Source organism: Acyrthosiphon pisum, chromosome A2 (genome assembly GCF_005508785.2).
Source record: "Acyrthosiphon pisum isolate AL4f chromosome A2, pea_aphid_22Mar2018_4r6ur, whole genome shotgun sequence".
Lineage (NCBI taxonomy): Eukaryota > Metazoa > Arthropoda > Insecta > Hemiptera > Aphididae > Acyrthosiphon > Acyrthosiphon pisum.
Genome location: NC_042495.1, coordinates 100,340,928 through 100,361,735, shown reverse-complemented (window position 1 = coordinate 100,361,735; position 20,808 = coordinate 100,340,928). Strand labels below are relative to the sequence as shown.

The 20,808-nt window shown below is 29.2% G+C and overlaps 1 protein-coding gene across 7 annotated transcripts in view; it reads left to right on the top strand.

Moving 5' to 3' along the window:
- The window catches only part of LOC100574854, a 276,000-nt gene that overhangs the window by 176,339 nt on the left and 78,853 nt on the right, over positions 1 to 20,808 (top strand). For 2 of the 7 annotated variants that reach the window (XM_029489190.1, XM_029489192.1), the window contains exons 21-22: positions 1,828 to 1,984; positions 3,359 to 3,659. The exons of the other annotated variants lie outside the window; for them this stretch is intronic. In XM_029489190.1, the coding sequence (XP_029345050.1) occupies positions 1,828 to 1,984; positions 3,359 to 3,543 (342 nt within the window). In that variant the 3' untranslated portion in view covers positions 3,544 to 3,659. Of the gene's footprint in view, positions 1 to 1,827; positions 1,985 to 3,358; positions 3,660 to 20,808 lie in introns of those variants that run through there. 7 annotated transcript variants of the gene reach the window in all.

Here is a 20,808-nt window from a genome sequence, read left to right as displayed (position 1 = left end):
AAAAAAAAATATTCAAAATCGCCTCGATCATCAAGTAAACTTGTTGATCAATCATAATCCGTTTTCAAAATTAAAATCTGTCAAACCAAATTCTTCCAGTTTTGTTTAGCTTATTGGTCTAATCTACTTCACAACGTTGACCACTCTTAAATAATGTGGCTATCGAATATATCGAATATATAAAACAGAATATCCAAGGAATCGTGCTCATGGAGGAACTGCAGTAATAAAAAAAGAATCAATTAAACATTACGAACGTTATAAACATCTTCAAGAACATTTACAAACAATTATTATGTCTATATTGATTACAGAAACAATGACCTAATACTATCTCTGCTATTTTATATTCTCCACTAGGCCCCAAGACATAAAGTAGATGATAAAAAGTTTATTGAATCTTCCAAATACTCGGTAGTAGATTCATAGATAGCGGATATTACAAACACATTTTTTGGGGATTGAGATTGATTACAACCAAAGCATGGGAATTGTTCAAATCTACAAAAACAATTAAAGCAAATTTCAACTACAAAACTGACATACTGGTGGATCCCCCAAATAAATCACCTGATATTATTGACACCTATAAAATGAAAGGAATTTCATAAAATTATACGGAAGTTGAAAGACTAATAGAAGTAACGTTGGATCAAATATCTGTGCTTCTCTCAATAGCTCAATAGGCTTTGTACACGCTTCAGTGATTGAACACTGAAGTTTTATATATAAAAGGAAAAAAATAGTTAAATAATAAGAACATTTTAGGGTAATCATGAGGTTGTATTTAACATGAAGTACATAAAAAAAATACTAATAATACTGACAAGTTTAAATAACAATTTTAAGTTAACAATGTGGAACATGGCAGGTGCATCAAATAATATTTTGGCACATGGCTATATTACAATTTGTTTTATATTTTGTGGCACAAGGCAATTATAATATTTAATAATATTTTTTAATAATATTGGCACACAGCAAGTGCATTGAAAATAAAAAGGAAACGCTCGGCTCACGGGGATCGACACACCGCATTTCTCGTGGTTGTCTTCACAGTGTTACTGGGGTTTAATATTGAGATCATCTAGACAAACAAAAGGAAAATCTTCAAGGACCCGCATCTTGCAACGCCTAACAAATCTGCTTTTTTTTTTGGGGGGGGGGGAGACAAAGGGGAAAACATAGTTACTATAACAAAACGACTGAGCAGCAAATGGTGTTATGGATTTGATCGACTGGCATCTTTGGCCACCAGCGGCCCACGGTGTAGGCTTAGCCCATCATGGCTGTGGTCGATGGTCTTCCGGAATATTGAAAATGTTTGATGGCTTATTGATCACGTGGTTTTTTGTGTGTGTTGGTCCTCAAACCGGAGTAAGAAACGTTATGCAGTTGAACAGGTACGTCTAGTCGGAAGGCCGTTTAAAAAAATATTCTTTGAGCAGCGTCGACGGAGTTCCGCTGTTGGTGGAACTTTTTGTAAATTTACCTCTCAAAAGTACCAATTAGATTCACTTTCCCATTAAACTAACCTGTAGTTGAAAATCAAAGCATTATTTCTACTACAAAAATGTATAGGTACAATATAAAAAAAAAAAAACGCTTATCAAAGTAAAATCAAAGCATTCATCGGAGCGCTCAGAGTCTAAAATAAAATCTGAAAATACAAATTGTATACCACCATCATTATTCTTATTTCATATATGATCGAGTTCAAAAATTAAAAACTTTTAGGATAACATAAAAAATGATAAATATTAAATTATGTTTATTGTTCATATTATAATTTCACATTAAGTATACAATAGTTTTATACCTTTACAGATTGTTGGTTGGGGAAAAACGGAAAAAGGCATTTCAAGTCCTATTTTATTAGAAGCATATTTACCATACATCGACTATAGTTCTTGCCGGAAAATATTCACAAACGGATTTGAACCATTTGTGACTGTTGATAAATTTTGTGCTGGTTCTGCATCGGGTAATAGAATATTTAAACATTAATACTATTGAAATCATTGATTTTTATATTACGCTTAACTATAGGAGGTACGAGTTTGTGACCGCATACGATTATTGTTTTAGTTTTTGTGTTAACCCTTTGAATCACACATTCATTTTATGTTCAATTCAAATTTTTTTTTATTAAAATATCAAAATATAACATTATCATAATATAACAAAAAAAAAAATAATAATTTATCAAAAACTTTTTTAAAAAACTGGTGGTTAAACCATAGAATTACTATGAAGTAAAAAATAACAGATTATTGTGTATGAAATGATATAAGACAGTTTGTCATTTGTTAAACACAAGCCAACTTTGCAGGACATACATTCCCGTTTGGTTCTGTGGGGCTTATCTTTGGTACCGCAATTGTTGCATCTTCTTTAAGGGTGTCGGTGCCAGTATTTCCAATTTTCGAAATTTCTATTCTATTTGAATATTATGTTTTATATTTTAGTTGTTGCCTTAATTATAATACTTTCACACTAATCTACAGCTCGATACTTATTTAGACGGGATCGATACGGTGTATTATATCAACGAAAATGACTTCAAGGGAAAAACTCTCACTCCCTGTAGAATTGTCGGATTTTGTTAATTTTTTTTTTATCTGAAAGATGAGAAGTTTCTACAGGTCGGATCAAAGCTCGATTTTTTGTTTTACTTTGAATAGTGGTAGAAAAATACGTTTAAAAAGGACAAATATTATGCATTTTTCAAATGCATATTCCAGTATCTATAATTATAGTTTTCAAAATCGGGCTTTGATCCGACATACAAAATGTTTTCTACTTTAAGATAAAAAAAAAATTAACGAAATCTGACAATTCTACAGGTCGTGAGAGTTTTTCCTGTAAAGACATGTTTTTGTACCAAAAAACGCACCGGCAGCGGCACCGACACCCTTAAGAACAAGATTTTGGGAGATGGCCTACATTTGAAAAACGTTGTTCTACCTATATAACATTGTATTATGCATTATATTGTAATCTAAATGGAAGTCAGTTATAGTATACAATAATATACTATATAATTTAAATAACAAATATTATGGTTTGGAATTCATTGAGTTATAAACTAACCGCTACTTTTATCACAAAATTCACTGATTTACCTAGTCAGTATATGTGAATGTGTATACAAGAAATCACTAAAATATGTTATACTTTCATAGTTTCAAACCACATCTGTCACGTATCGTACTATATTTCCCCTTATCCATATGACCATATAATATAGTACTTATATATTATTTTTAATTAATAAGGTAAATGCGTATTATACGTATCCTACTGCCCAATAACAGTCATATGATTTATTTAGGTATTATGAATAATATATGTTTAGTTCCAGGACATGGAGTGGATAAGGGAGATAGCGGCGCTGGCTTATGCTTTCTTCACTCTGATTCTTATTATTTAACCGGGGTAGTGAGTAACAAGGATCCAAGTATAAATAATTCAATCGCAGTTTTTACAGATGTTATGTACCACATTCAATGGATTCGAGGTCTGTATAACCAGCACAACTAAGTTCAATAAGATTATGGTAATGTTCATAAAATAGTTTATTCCAATTGTAATTCAAATCAATATTTTTATAAATAGGTTTTCACTTTTGTGTACACATTTTTAAGAGGTTATATTATTATATAATTATTCATTTAAACTAAACATAATATTATATAATATGAATTTCGTAATACATAGGTCGTATCTAAGCATTATAATAATTAATATATATAATAGTCACGTACTCACGTCATATTAAATTTCAAAAGTTATTAGCATATAACAATTTTGTATTTTACATTTATTGTTTTATAATTATTATTTTTAGTTTTTACTAATGAAAAATACCTAGGTATTACTTCAAAAATAACATAAAATATATATATATATGTAACATAAATAATATGTTTTCAGACTATAGATAAAGCTAATTTTAATTTTTAAACGATTTTGCACAATGCTTTGTTAATAATCATAGAAACGAATAAAATGTAAAATTACCTGATCCCCACTAAGTATACATATATTGCAATTTACGGTTATTAGGTAATATATAATTTAATTTATGATTCATAAGTTCGTAAAACACATTAGCGATAATTTACCGAGGATGGTCATACCTAGAGATAATTTACCGAGGGTGGTCATACCTAGCGATTAAATTAGTTAAAAAAGTATCATGAATAAATACATTTATATATTAAACTGATATAATGATGAGTAGGTACCTTAAAATTAAATTTGATATTTAAAGCCCACCGTTTTGCCAGTACATATTCAAATCTGGTACCTATTTTTTTTTCTTTATACAAGGTTCGAGTTTTTGATGACTTTAGATTTGCGATTCGTAACTTGCGACTATAATTTTAAATAAACTTTTGTTTGGTGTTCTTTAATCACTTCAATAAAACTATAAATAGATGGGTGCCGGTTATTAAATTGATCTTTAAAATGCCTGTGATATGATTCTGGATCATTGGTAGTCCTTGGCCCGTTTGAAGGTGGCTCAGCCCTCTTGTGTAAGTTAATGTAAATGACATTTTAGTAATTAATTTTTGAAGACGTATAATTTTAATTTTAGTGAAAACCGGACACATCCGCACAAGTGACACGATCGTATCACAGACACCAACTGATATAGGTGGTATACGATTTAAGACATTTTACTCGAATTACAATTAAAATTTAAACGGATCAATAAGCCACATATCCGTATAGTAATAATCTTTATATGGGGGGGCTGAGGACATGCGGACTTTTTAAAAAATTAATTAACGATTTTTCTGAGTATAACGGGTGTCGCACAAATTCACACAAATAGCGCACTAATTTTTGGTAAAAAAAGAATCCGGAAAAGTCGGATTTTCGCCCTCGAGGGGGTGCTGGGGAAATGGCCAAAACGGTCAAACGCCATTTTGGGGATTAAGGGTGGCTCAAAAAATTTCCATTTATGTCACACAAATTCACACAAATGGCGCACTAATTTTTGGTAAAAAAAAAAATCCGGAAAAGTCGATTAATTACCCTTAGGGGAAGCGAGCGAACATTTCACCAGCCCCCCCCCCCAAAGTTTTTTTGAATTTGTCCTAAATTCTTTATCGTAAAAATTCTAAAAATATTCGCACAAATTCACTAATTAATGGTGAAGAATAAACAATGATTATGTAACTTGGGGGGCTGGTGAAATGTACGTCCTTGTGGCTAGTATAGAGCGGCCTACAATAAGTCAGCCTGCCGGGTTACCCATCGGCATACCCAGGGCTTATTTGAGTGCCACCTGACCATAGATCGCCGTTAACGACATCGACGAAAACGGGAACACCAGCCGACGACGCGAAACCGGCCGAAGTACCAGCAGTCCAGGATGACGACACCCCGAGCCGCGTTCTGAAGTCTCTCCCGCCCAAACTACGGTTAAAATTGTCTTGCTAAGACGACCGATACCACGTTGCTGTCTCCCCGGCCACTTGTATATTACTCTTAAATATATTTTATATTGTCGGGTATAGGTAATATCATTGAGTACCTATATATAGTTTCTATAGTATATATAGTAGGTTGAATCTAAACTAACCGAAAATTAATACAAATATAAGTACAACTGTCTTACAAAAAAAATTCTTGAAAATCATAAATATATTTTTGAAAGCGGGCATTCATTCACGAACAAGGACACTGTATTATTACATGATGTTACTCACATTCAAAGTCTTATAATTTTAATAAGATCATTATTAAAATACAATTATTTTAAATAATGTCGATTTTCAGTCTTTGAGACGGTCACCCATCCAAAAAAAATGTGTTAAATTAGTAGTTAATATCAAATACGTACATTAATTTTAAAAAAATTGTATTGACAAAAAACCGATTTTCCACAATGTCAGAAAAATGTTTAGATGGTTATTGGTCATCCATCCAAACAACATATTTATAAATAATAAAAGATACACCTAATAACATAATAATATTATTATTAAGCAATCTTTAACAATTTAATTTATATATTGTATTTTGTGTTATTAAGACGACCGTAAATGGCATCATGTTCGATTTGGCAACGTTGAGTAATGAGCAGGTGCGTCTAGCGCGTCAAATAAAGAAAATAAATAAAACAATAATAATATAAAAGTAATCTTATTATTATTTTAGTATACTATTAAAAAATAAAATAATATTGTTAATTACTGGTAGCTAGCTCTATTACCAGCGACATAGAACTAATCTAGCGTAGCATAAAATATCGAGCACTGTTTCTCTATACTATACTATACTATACTATACTCAATGGTAATAATATATTATTAACCACCGACTAATTACGAAAAACCACTAAAACAGGGTTTTAATTTCTAACGCTTAGTTTATCACCATAGAAACGAACAAAAAATAATAATATGATAATATTAATTCAACTGACAGGCTATAATAAATAATATCCAGAATTACAAACCGTCTCCGATCAGAATCGTTTTCTTTATATTATATCATTGAATTCAAGTTCAATACAATCCATTATACATCGACACACTTGTAACCTACAGAGCGACATCCACTTACTGCTTTTTTTTATTATTTTCATAGTAGCTAGAAGTGAAACACACAATTTGTGCAAAATGCAATCTCTGAGATGTAACATAGAGATCCATGAGATGATTATGAGATGGTTGTGTTTTTGTGCTTAATGACCACTCACAGATGTCACGGGCACGCTTAACGCCCAGACTCGTGAAGTTACTGCATGCGATGTCGCATTGTAACTTTCATACGCAATCAGGTTGAGAATCATGGGACTACCCATTTTCATCACACTGACTTCGCTTAAAAAGGACATGCAAAGTGAATATCCAGAAAAAAAAAAAATAACAGGAAATACCAATTTCAGCAGATTTGAACCTTATACCCTTAAATTAGGTACTTGAACTATGCCTAACCTATAATTTGGACACGCTACTGAGATACTATCTCAATTGCATTGTAGTGTATTTTAGAGTAGAATAATCGGTGTATTAAATTTATACACTTTTAGGCTGAACAGATAAAACTTAATTGATATTTATAGAAAAAAAAACTAAAAAAATTGAAAACTGACAATATCCGTAAACAGTTCAAAAAGAGTCAAATTATTATCAAAATTTTATCGGGTATAGAAAATTCTAATATAGACATTCAGTGAAATTTTCAAGTATCTACAGTCATTCGTTTTTTAATTACAACCAAATAAGAAAATCGTTACGTAAGAAATCGAGTGAATATCAAATATTTTAAAAATATGAATTTCAAACGCTCATGAAAATTTAATTTTACTTTCTTGTAGACAATTTTTTTTTGAAAAAGTTAGACAAACATATGAGGAATCTTGTATTACATTTTCAAATCTTAGATTTAAAAAGAAAAATTTTTACGAATTCTTAACTCAAAATAATTTGCTAATTTTCGTCATTTTTACGTATTTTGTCAATATTTGAACTTTAGATACTTATGAAAAAATTGTGACTATGGATTTTTAATATTTTTAAAAAAAAATGAAAACTGACAATGTCCGTAAAGAGCTCAAAAATATTTTGAAAATGTTATGGTGTATAGAAAATGCTAATATAAACATTCAGTCAAAATTTCATGTATCTACGGTCATTTTTTTTAAGTTACACCAAAAACCAAATTCAATTTTGTGAAAAATCGATTTTGCGTAAAAATTCCCGTTTTTCCAGAATTTTTCTTTGGTTTTTCTTGGCGCTTTTGAAAATTACTGGGAATTTTAAATTTTTACCTCCCCAATGCACCAACGATATTCACTTTCCAATCGAACAAGATACTGAAGTTGAAAATCGAAGCATTATTTCGACTACTTATCGTGTACACAGACACAAAAAAGAATTAAAAAATTAAAAAAAAAACACACATCATTGTAAAATCAATACATTCATCGTTCCACTCAGAATCTAAAACTGTGACTATGGATTTTTAATTTTTTTTATCTGCTTTTGAAACAATATACTAAGAACCTTCTATTAAATTTTCTCGCTTTTGTATCCGACAAATTAAATTTTATTGATATTTATAGAATAAGAAACTAAAAAAATTGGAAACTGAAAATGTCCCTAAACAGCTTAAAAAAAGGCAAGGTGTATCGAAAATGCTATACACGTTGCTATTATGCACAAAATATAATATGGTAATTATCCCACTTGATCATCGATAATTCACAATAACAACAATAATAGCTCTACATTTTCCCAGAACATTGGGAATAAAATACGGCAATAGCGCGATCGGTAGGTTACAATATTACGTATCAACCTTCTCAGGTCATTAGTTGGTTGACAACTTGAAATATCGATTGCTTATTATTTGTCATAACTCATAGGTCCGTGTAGTACTATTACTTACTATTATACGGTCGGTGTCTTTTGTAATATTGACTATTTTGTCTATTTTACATTTTCACAATTATTACTATGTCTATAAAAGGAAAATTACTAGCTATTTTGATGCAAGTTGCTCTACTTCTAAACGCTCGGCGGATGAAAAAATAAGTAAGATTACTAATATCGTTACAGAAAATCAAGTTGTGGACTAACGTAATATTTTTTCTATGGCTGTTCATTGTGGGGTTATAAATATATCATCCAACGAAGTACTGGATGAATTAGCAAAAAAACAAAAAAATAGATATACAAAAATATAATAAAAATATTGTTAATGCTATAATATATTTATAAAGTCTGTATGTATAAATGGACATTTTACCCCTGATTATTTTCGGTGTAGTAAGATATTTCCCCCCCGATATATTTTTGATGTGGACATTTTCCCCCAAATTTTTTTTTTTAAGTTTATTATTGACTAATAATATTGAATTTTATAATACAATATTATTTATTATTTAATATGTAATTATTTTTTTTTATTATAAAATATAATATAAAGATTTTTTTTTCATAAATATAATAGGTTATAAATCTATTTGTTCGATCCATTGAACTACTTCAAAAATAAAAATTAAAAAAAAATAAGCATATATTTTGGTTGAGAAACGCTGATCTAAATGCAGGCAACGGTCTGCAAACTGGCAGTTTAGAATCACTCATCTTGTATCTAGAACCGGTTGGCTTCATATGTAGATATCTTATAGGTCATATGATATGAGTATATATGACTGATATCGGACATGTATAGATTGTATAAATTGTATGAAAAAATAAGTAAGAAGCTTAAAATTAATTAATTTTTACACAATATAAATAAAGATTTAAAAATTAAAATAGTAAGATACAAAAAATATTAATAGTAGCTGAAGATGTTTTACTTTACTTTTTTCATTGATTTGGATTAGTTTTATAGTCAGTAAGAATAGTAAGACGGTAACAATAAGATCTAGTTAAACTGTTAAATTATGTTTATATGAATTATATTTATTTATTATTTAATCATGGCACAATTTATGTTCATGTCATTCACTTTGTCACTATGGAGTTATATATTAGCATAATTTAAAAATCTTAAATTATAAGATTTAAAAACTTTTTATACATTTAAATTTCAAGGTATACAAATAAAAATTGTATTTATTGGTTTAAATAACTTAAACATTCAACATTATTACATAAACTTTTTTAACATAATACTTATATGTATAATTTGACATATTAACAATTAACCTTTAATTTAAAATAATACCTATTTTAAGGTTAAAAAAACTGAGAATTTTTTGAAAGAAAAATCAATTGTTTGGCATAACCTGGAGCGAGTGACGCTCGATTATCTGTACATATATTACCACCAGTACTAAAATGTATTTTACAGAGTACACTAGTTCCAGGTGTACATAAGTATTTTTTGGCCAATGTTTCAAGTTTTGGAAATTCAGCACCAAATTAATTAAAAATAAATAAAAATAAAAAATAATAAATGCTAGTATTTTCGGTAATTACTGGGATACGGTATTTTCGGTAATAACGGTAATTACCGAATCACGGTATACCGGTATTCTGAAATACCGAAAATAACGCCAGCCCTATACGCAAAACGTTTCTGAGCGATTTTGACGATTTTACAATAGGTGTATATTGTAACTTGCAACAGACGTGTGGTGGAAGTTATACTGAAATCATAGTCCGTTTTCTTGGAAAGAGAAATATGGGTGGCCAACACAAACGCGGTGACGCATACAACGTATACATTGTCGAATTCTTGAAAAAAAAATAGCATATCGATTAATAACTATGCTAATACTTTTGCATATTGATCAGGATGTAATCTTCTAATCAACTTGAGTACTTGACATTTATAAAAGTATCATTTACAAAGTATATTGATCGACCCGTGTAAATCAGTTAAGACGACGCTACGCTACGCCTGCATGCGTTGTCTCCGTCTTACAAATGCACAACATAGCAAAAGTTGCTTGTCTTGCGCGACACAACTATGCTCCCTCTGTATTTATAGTAGAATTACTAAAATTCCACAACGCATAGAGAAGAACTTTATCTGTGTCATTATTAAAAATTATTGATAAGTGCTATAAAAAAAAACAAATACGCTACGACACAGATTAAGTTCTTCCTTATGTGTTGTGGAATTTTGGTAATTCTACTATAAATGAAGAAGGAGTATAGTTGTCCCGCGAAAAACATTTTTTGCTATGTTGTGCATTTGTAAGACGTCAACGGAGACAATGTATGCAGGCGTAGCGTCCTCTTAATTAATTTAGGCTACAGAGTGGTCGGACCATTTGTCTTGAAATTATTCAAGTTAAACAAGAATTAGCCGTTTCGTGTAATATAATGTCGTTGGGCGAGTAACAAGTCGTATCTCAAGAAAAATCGATTTTGCGTTTTATACATAAAAAAAGCAGGGAAAAATAATACATGATTTGATAATAATATTAATAATTATAATAACAATCTTCAAGGAGATTAAAGATTTAATTATTATTTTTCCGTGACTTGATTATATGTTATCAGTGTTCACGATTTTGTCTCTCCTAAACATTTTACATTTTTGAGATACGACATATTACTCGCCCATCGACGATAATGCAGTCGTTCACGAGTTCTTTTTTTTTACTTATATACATAACGGTATCACTGTTATGCACCCAGACAGAAATGTTTACTTTAAAATTATTATTATAACATTATAATCAAGAATAATATTAGTATAACGTTATTACAGTAATATTATAATATTATCATTACATTTTATCGATTTAAATCGCCAAGGACTGCACTTCCCAACCCCCAACAGCCATATAATATGCTCCGTCTACACGAGTAGGTATAAGGTCTATAATTAGTACGCCACTCCACATGTAATCAATTTTAAAACAAGTTAGCAACTTCATAATTATTTCCTCCTATCTACGTAGTTTGTCCTTCGGTCGATGAAGTGATAGCATATAGCTAGTTTGTTGTAGGTACATAATATCAAACCGACTACGTAGTACGTACTAGCGTCGTGAGATATAGGTAGTAGTTATTGTAGATTTTTAGAATACCCGATCTTATGTGTCTAGAAGTCTAGAGTTGTAAAGTTGTACTGCTATGACCGTACCTTACGTATTGTTTTCATATGAAGTTAAATATTAATTGATCCGATAAAGATATTGTCAGTGTTTAATATAGATTATATTATTAGGTAAAGTATATTTTCATATTCCTACAATCTGCATGCTAGAAAATGTACGGTAAAATATTGTTTTGTGTATATTGGTCTTATGATAAAACATTAAATTATTGTTTATATTTTTAATAATATATATATTTGCTTATATTCTTCCTTTAGTCTCGACTCATAAATGGCAACGATGGTGACCTACTCCTGGATTATATGTTTATGTTTAATTTCCGGTACGTAATACCAGTGTTTATAATATTGTAATAAATAGAAAATCATGTTTTTATGACATTTTATTAGTATTTTTCATTATATTTAAATATTAAGTAACACGATAGGTACATCCAAAAAATATAATTAATATATCTATCTAAAGTGAAGAGTTTTGAATAGAATATTACAATATATTATTATGTTGGTATAGGTACCAGTCATTTTTGGAAAAGAATTATCTGTCTTTTAATATTAATGATATCAATCATTTTCGAACTGATTAATTTAAATTAAACTTACGCTACCTATACAAATTCTGTTTTCAATTTTTCGAAGATTTATTTTTTATTTATTTTTTTATTTATTTATTTATTTTTATTCACTAAGCGTACAACAGTCATTATCTCAAAAAGTATTGACTTTTTTCAAATTTTTTTTATTTTCATAATTATAGATTTACGCTGTTCTAGAACTGTATAATTTTTTTATATTTTTCCCCCTTATATTTATTAGGTAAACCACCATCAACTTTTGATTTTCAAATGGCAACCCATACAAAATTGTTTATAAACTAACAAGGTTAATTTTATTATGAATTTTCACGTTCAAATTTTCATTTTTCGTTAATCCGTTGACGAGATATAGCTCCTCAAAGACGGGTGATTTTTGGATGTGTTCATGGGTAAATATGTTATACCTAGCCAGTTGCCAGTAGGTACCGCAGCAATTTGGATTTTTATGCCCCAGAGTAATAGATATTACACTTTTCAAATCATTTCAAGTACAGTAAGCTTATAAGTTGTGCCCCTAAATGTATTGTAAAATGCTCATTTAGCAGGGTGTCTACCACGATTAAAGATAGTATGGTTGCCCAACAAACTATGATAAGAAACATTGATGCTCATAGTTTCTTTTATTATCAACAATACTCTAAAAGCTTTTACTAGCGCTGATAGCGTAAAAAATTAAGAACTAGCCACTACTAGGCATACAAATTATATGATTTATATATATGATTCAATATTTAAACGCTTGGAGCGCCAATACTCGGTTCCGCTAATCGTTGTGATAACAAGGAAACTCGGAGCATCACTTTATTATGGTTCGTAACGATTTTGTATTGTGCAACCATACTATCTTTAATCGTGGTGTCTACTGTTCGCCCCACTGAAAGTTATTGCGGCACTGCTGCATTTCTCATAATAATACTTATCAATTATAAAGACCAGAAGCTAAAAGTAATAAACTCGATATCGTTCGAACCCAAAGTATAATAGCGATAACCGTTGTACCTACTTGCTACAATAACTTACTGTCATATTATAAGTAATTGGAACATTACTATCACATATCCATACACACGTGTAATCCCCACGACCCCGCTACATACCAGGTCCTGTCTGATGAAAATTGAAGAAAACAGTGTTGTCTGATTAGGGTGATTTGCGATTACTCATAGGTATTATAGGTAAGTCTCTTAATATCTATGATTATGTGGAGTATCGATTGCTATGATCACAGAACAAAAATTTTAAAATTATGTTAATAATATTCTAACTTGAATTTAATACAAATTACTATTTAATGACAACACCAATCATTTAAAGAATTTAGTATTTTTACTAATTTACTATTAATATTTTTAAATAAAAATTTTTTTTTAATACTTTATATTTAGCAATTACTTGGTAGTAATTTATATAATATGTATAATAAAATTAATCACATACCTACTTACTATTTTTTTTTAAAATCTGTATTTGATTTATACAATTTACACATGTTTTGTAGGCATATGTATTAAACACAACAATATACATTTATTTTTTAAGTTGTAATGATTGATGTAGTCACCTCATTTAAATCAATTATAAAATATAATAAAAATTACAAAACATTAACACTAGTACAATTTTTAGTTTTCAATAAATATCATTGGTATTGTGCAGTTAGTCCAAATAGATTTTTTTCCACACCTTTGCAATTAACTTGATTACCTACAAAATTTGCTTGTCAATATAATAATTAAATAATATTACATTTTAAATGTATACTTACTTAATTAATTTTGTAGTTATATTTCAATCCGATATGTGAAGCATTATTTTATTTTTCACTGTTACCAAAATATTGGTATTTTGAAATGCAATTGGAAATATCAATATGGACATCATTTTAACACAGAGGATCTTCCAAATTTTAAGTGAAAGTATATTTCACTATGGCATATTCAAATTCTGATTTGGAATCATAATAATATATTATGTGAAAGTTATAAAGTGCAGTAAGTCTAAATAGATTTTTTCCACTTCTTTGCGATTAACTTGATTACCTACAAAATTCGTTTGTCGATATAATAATTAAAATATATTACAGTTTAAGTGTATACTTACTTAATTTATTTTGTAGTTATATTTTAATCCAATATGTGAAGCATTATTTTATTTTTCACTGTTACCAAAATATTGGTATTTTGAAATGCAATTGGAAATAGCAGTATGAATATCATATTAACACAGAGGATCTTCCAAATTGCATGTGATAGTAGATTTCATTATGGCTTATTTGAATTTCAATTTGGAATCATAATATATTATGCGGATGAATCATTCTATATTTACTTTTTTTTATGAATTAAAAATTGAGATCAAATTATATGTCTAAAAATGTTTGTTGTAAATATAGATAATCTTGGACTATCTATTTGCCAAATTGAAATACCAAAACAAACAAAACTCTTCAATAACTGACAGAAACATCTTATTTGTTAGTAATATTTAGTAATATGTAGTGCTATGTCACTTGATTGTAGCTAGGCATTTATTATCCAGTAGGTACCAGTGAACCATAGGCTAAGCATTTAAACAACAATTGTAGATGTATAAATGATTGAACTGAAATCAAAAATAAGTTTAAACTTAATGCAATTTATTTAATTGTAGAAACTACCAACTAGTAAAACTTACCAACAAATTGTACATAATAATATGTACCTACTCACCAAGTATCCTGCAATTGACGTGCAATTAACCAATTTAGGTACTTTATTAAAAAAAATATAATATTATGTATGTGGTAGATAAGAAAAAATACATACAAGAACTTTGTATTTGAACTTTATTTATAAAAAAGTGCATAATTAAAATTTAAAAACTTAAAATTGTGAAATATTAAAAAGAAAGAGTTTATTAACATTAACGATTCAAGATTACGATTTAATCAAATCATTTAAAGTATTTGCACAATTCAATTATGAATTATTTCTTATAATCTTACAAGCTTATAAGTTATAACAATAAATATAACCAAATAACCATTTATCTACTCAACTTATTTTCATGTGCTTCACAATGACCTGGTAATAGGTATACTAACATATTATCATGTAACCTTGAACCATGATAATATTATCTGATAATCGTGGTAGGTATTAGTGTACAGAACAAAATTAACAACATAAATAACAGCTGATCTATGATTTTTACCTTAGATCATATACAATGGATGGAGTCATAGCATATTACGCGTATAAAATGAGTTGATGCCAACATAACTATAGGAACTATAGGATCTGTGACATCTGCGCTTGCGCGACTGTTTATCTTAACTGCGCGTCTGCAGCACTTTGCGCCAAACATTAATGATAAGAGACCAAGCGCATGCGCATATCACTGAGGTCCTACAGTTATGTTGGCTTCATAAATTGTTCGTATGACTCTATCCATTGTATATGATCTAAGATTTTTACCTAATCGTGAATCAGCCTAATCAGCATCACCGTATTGTTTCGTACCCGTAGCCCGTAGATATTTTGTAGTGGCCAGTGCGGACAAGAGGATTACGCAAGTATGACGAGTGACAGTAATGATCCAATTACTTATAATAAGTACTTGTAGTGAGTAGGTACAACGGTTATCATCGATATACCTTGAGGTCGAACAATATCGAATTTATTACTTATAGCTTCTGGTCTTTGTAATTACTAATTGATAAGTATTATTCTGACCAATGCCGCAAACACCTTCAGTGGGGCGATCTGCGCGAACCTTACCAATGGGACTTATAAAATACATTTAAAGACACAACTTAAGCTTACAGTACTTACTGAACTGATCTGAAAAATGTAATATCTTTTACCCTAGGGCATACAAATCCTAATTGTTAGGTATCCACCGATTAGGTGTAACACATTAACACACAAACACCTCCCAAAACTACCCAACTTTGAGGAGTTATATCTCATCAATGGATTAATGAAAAATGAAAATTTAAACGTGATAATTCATAAAAAAAATAGCCTTATTAATTTATGAAATTAAAAGTATAGGTTACTATTTGAAAATCAAAAGTTGATATAGTTTTTCATAATAAATACAAGGGTGAAAAACATAATAAAAATATACAATTCTAGAACAGCGTAAATCTATAATTTTGAAAAAAAAAAAATTTAGAAAAAGTCAATACTTTTGAGATAATGACCGTTGTACGATAAGCGAGTCACTCTGTATATTATACCTATATATAACTATGTGTGTGCGTGTGAATTTTATGTAAAATAAGTTTGGGGTTGTAACAATATACGAATTCGAAGATAATATTTTAATGTAGGTATTATAAAATATCATTATAATTAAATACAGCCATAACTGTAGATATCAAAGCATAAGGGGAAGGTGAAAAAAAAGCTACGCAATAATGACACTTTCTTTTTAGGGTTCCGTGTTTTGCTACTATATGGAACAGTATAGTTCTTATAGATTCGTCATGTAAGTCTGTCTAGTCATGTACGTCATGTACGTCTTCATGTATACGTCTGTCCGTCCGGGTGTCATAGCCACTTTTCTCCGAAACTATAAGAACTATACTGTTGAAACTTGGTAAGTTAATGTTTTCTGGTGTATTCTATTGAGTAGTTTTTTTTGAATAAATAAATAAGTAAAGAAGTAAATAATAATTATAATTCGCCCGGGACGTGGCTTAATCGGTATCGGGTTCGGAGCGCGCGCGGGGGGGGGGGGCAGATTCCCGACTGCGCTTACTGGAGCGGATAATATTATTATAATATTAGATAAGACCTAATATTCGATGGACCTGGTGGTGGGGCCAAAGTTCGTGCCGGCCGAACGAAACGACTTATTATTTATGTTACTTACTGCTACGGAAGTGTCCTTCATGTTCGAGTCCGACTCGCACTTGGCCGCTTTTTTTATTTTGTTGTAATTAACAAACGAATGACTGTGGATAGGTACTTGAAAATTTCACTGAATGTTTAAAGGTATTAGCATTTTCTATAAACGATAAAATGTTGAAAATAATTTGACTCTTTTCGAGCTGTTTACGGACATTGTCAGTTTTCAATTTTTTTAGTTTTTTTTTCTATCAATATCTATACAATTTTATTTGTTGGGTAAAAAAGCGTGGACATTTAATGCAAGGATCCTGATATTAAATTGTTTCAAAGGATGAATAAAATTAAATATCCATAGTCAAAAATTTTTTTATAAGCATTTTAAGTTCAAATAAAGCAAAATACGTAAAAATGATGAATATTTGCAAATTATTATGAGTTAGAAATTGATACAAAATTTTCTTTTTAAATCTAACATTTGAAAATATAATACAAGATTCCTCATACATTTTTCTACCTTTTAAAAAAAAAATTCTACAAGAAGTCAAATTAAATTTCTATGAACGTTTGAAATTCATATTTTTACAACATTTGATATTCACTCGATTTCTCATGTAACGATTTTCTTATTTTTTTGTAATTAAAAAACAAATGACTGTAGATAAATGAAAATTTCACTGAATGTTTACATTAGGATTTTCTATAAATGATAAAATGTTGAAAATAATTTGACTCTTTTTGAGCTGTTTACGAACAATTTCATATTTCAATTTTTTAGTTTTTTTTTCTATAAATATCATTACAATTTTATTTGTTGGGTAAAAAAGCGTGGAAATTTAATGCAAGGACCCTGATATATTTGTTACAATAGGAGTAGAAAAATATTAAAAATACATTGGAACAATTTTTTTTTATAAGCATTTAAATTTGAATTTTGACAAAATTTATCAAATTTTAACTGGGAGTGCGTATAAACCTGGAATGTAAAAACCTGGACGTTTCAAATCTGGACGGTACAATTCTGGAACGTAAAAACTTGGACGGTACAAATCTGGACGGTAAAAATCTGGATGGTGCAAATCTGGACGGTAAAAAATAGGACGGTACATAACTGGAAATTAGTAATTAAAAATTCATACAATTCTGAACGGTGCAAATCTGGATGGTACATATCTGGAATTTACTAATTAAAAAAACACACAATTCTAGACATTGCAAATCTGGACGATACAATTCTGGAACGTAAAAATCTGGATAATATTAATTTGGAATTTAATATTTAAAAATTCATAAAATTATGGACTGGTCAATGCAAACTTTGACATTTTTAAATTCATATGTTAAAACCTATCCTAACTAGTAACCTACCTAACCTCGACAGTGAAAAAACATGAACGAAATTGTTTTGAATTCTACAATTTCTCGTTTGTAACGTTCAAATTTTCTATTTTAGTATATCCTTAAACATATTTTTTTATTTATAAGTGTACAATACATTATGCGTAATATAATTGTTATTATTAATGTGTAATTGTTCTGCTAGAAATTCGTATCTGGATATGAACTATTATACTCAGTAACTGGGCCCGGTGACTCGAAATTTTAAGGGCCCAAAATTCACAACGATTACATTATTTACTGAATATCATAATTTTACATTTTTTAAAAATGTTTCTAATATAAATATTTAAAGATTTATATAGGAACCTTCATTTGCAGCTACTGGGTACATATTTATATTTTATGTTTTGAGATAGAAACATTGTTTTTTGTACTGTTTTATTAAGAAAACCTATACGTGTAATAGATTTAGATTGTAATCACTAATCATTTATATTTTGTAGACCATCATTATAGATAAGTACATAGCATACCTATAGTAAGCAGTAGCGTATCTAGAAGTTTTTCAAGGGGAGGGATATACAATTTTTAATAGACATTCAGTAATCAGTATACATATATTATATACATGTTGTATGATGTACAAAATTCATCATCCCCCTCCGTAGATACTCCAATGATGGTAAGTAATATTATATTATATGTCTATATTGATTATATTTTTAAATTATTTATTGGATTTTAAAGTTTAAATAGAGAGTACTCGACAATGTTGATGAGTTATTATATTTAAGGGGGCTGGAGCGTTATTCATTTTTGGTCGAAAACATAGCTCACGACTTCAATCACTACGCCTAATATAATGTTCCGATATTAATTTTGAAAGCAAATTTGAATTTGTCACTAAATTATCTATACTTTGACAATTTCATTTTTCTGATTTTTATTTTTTTTTACTTAGAAATTTAATAACAAAAAGAGTAAAAATAGATCATAATATTCATAATTCAGATTTAAATACATTGATAAACAATATGAAAAATGTACGTCATATACTACCTTAGTTCGTGGGCCTGTATTACAATTGTTGAACTTCGGTTAAACCGTTGAATTCGGCCGGTAAAATCAGTGGTTCAAGCGTAACCGAGATTTAAACTATGATTGTAAAACGGGCCCTAAGTGTTGAAGGAGATTTGTATAGGCAATTTTATATTTCTGTTTATCTGGGTCTTGTGTATGTGTTGAAAGTAAATGCACAATAGTGTACGTAATTCGTAGTACTGATCACGTTTTATAGGGACATCATAGTGACCGGGATGTAGGTACGTATGTAATTTTACCTTCGCACATGCACATGTCACCATATTACATTGCTTTATAAAATGACAAACATTTTTTTTCAAAAAATACTACCTCTGACTTCAATCACTATGCTCAGTAGGATGTTCCGATTTTAATTTTGAAAGCAGATTTGAATTCTCCTCTAAATTTATTATGCTTTAACTGACGTACATTTTTCATATTGTTTATCAATGTATTTAAATCTGAATTATGAATATTATGATCTATTTTTACTCTTTTTGTTATTAAATTTCTAAGTAAAAAAAAATAAAAATCAGAAAAATGAAATTGTCAAAGTATAGATAATTTAGTGACAAATTCAAATTTGCTTTCAAAATTAATATCGGAACATTATATTAGGCGTAGTGATTGAAGTCGTGAGCTATGTTTTCGACCAAAAATGAATAACGCTCCAGCCCCCTTAAATATAATAACTCATCAACATTGTCGAGTACTCTCTATTTAAACTTTAAAATCCAATAAATAATTTAAAAATATAATCAATATAGACATATAATATAATATTACTTACCATCATTGGAGTATCTACGGAGGGGGATGATGAATTTTGTACATCATACAACATGTATATAATATATGTATACTGATTACTGAATGTCTATTAAAAATTGTATATCCCTCCCCTTGAAAAACTTCTAGATACGCTACTGCTTACTATAGGTATGCTATGTACTTATCTATAATGATGGTCTACAAAATATAAATGATTAGTGATTACAATCTAAATCTATTACACGTATAGGTTTTCTTAATAAAACAGTACAAAAAACAATGTTTCTATCTCAAAACATAAAATATAAATATGTACCCAGTAGCTGCAAATGAAGGTTCCTATATAAATCTTTAAATATTTATATTAGAAACATTTTTAAAAAATGTAAAATTATGATATTCAGTAAATAATGTAATCGTTGTGAATTTTGGGCCCTTAAAATTTCGAGTCACCGGGCCCAGTTAGGTACTGAGTATAATAGTTCATATCCAGATACGAATTTCTAGCAGAGCAATTACACATTAATAATAACAATTATATTACGCATAATGTATTGTACACTTATAAATAAAAAAATATGTTTAAGGATATACTAAAATAGAAAATTTGAACGTTACAAACGAGAAATTGT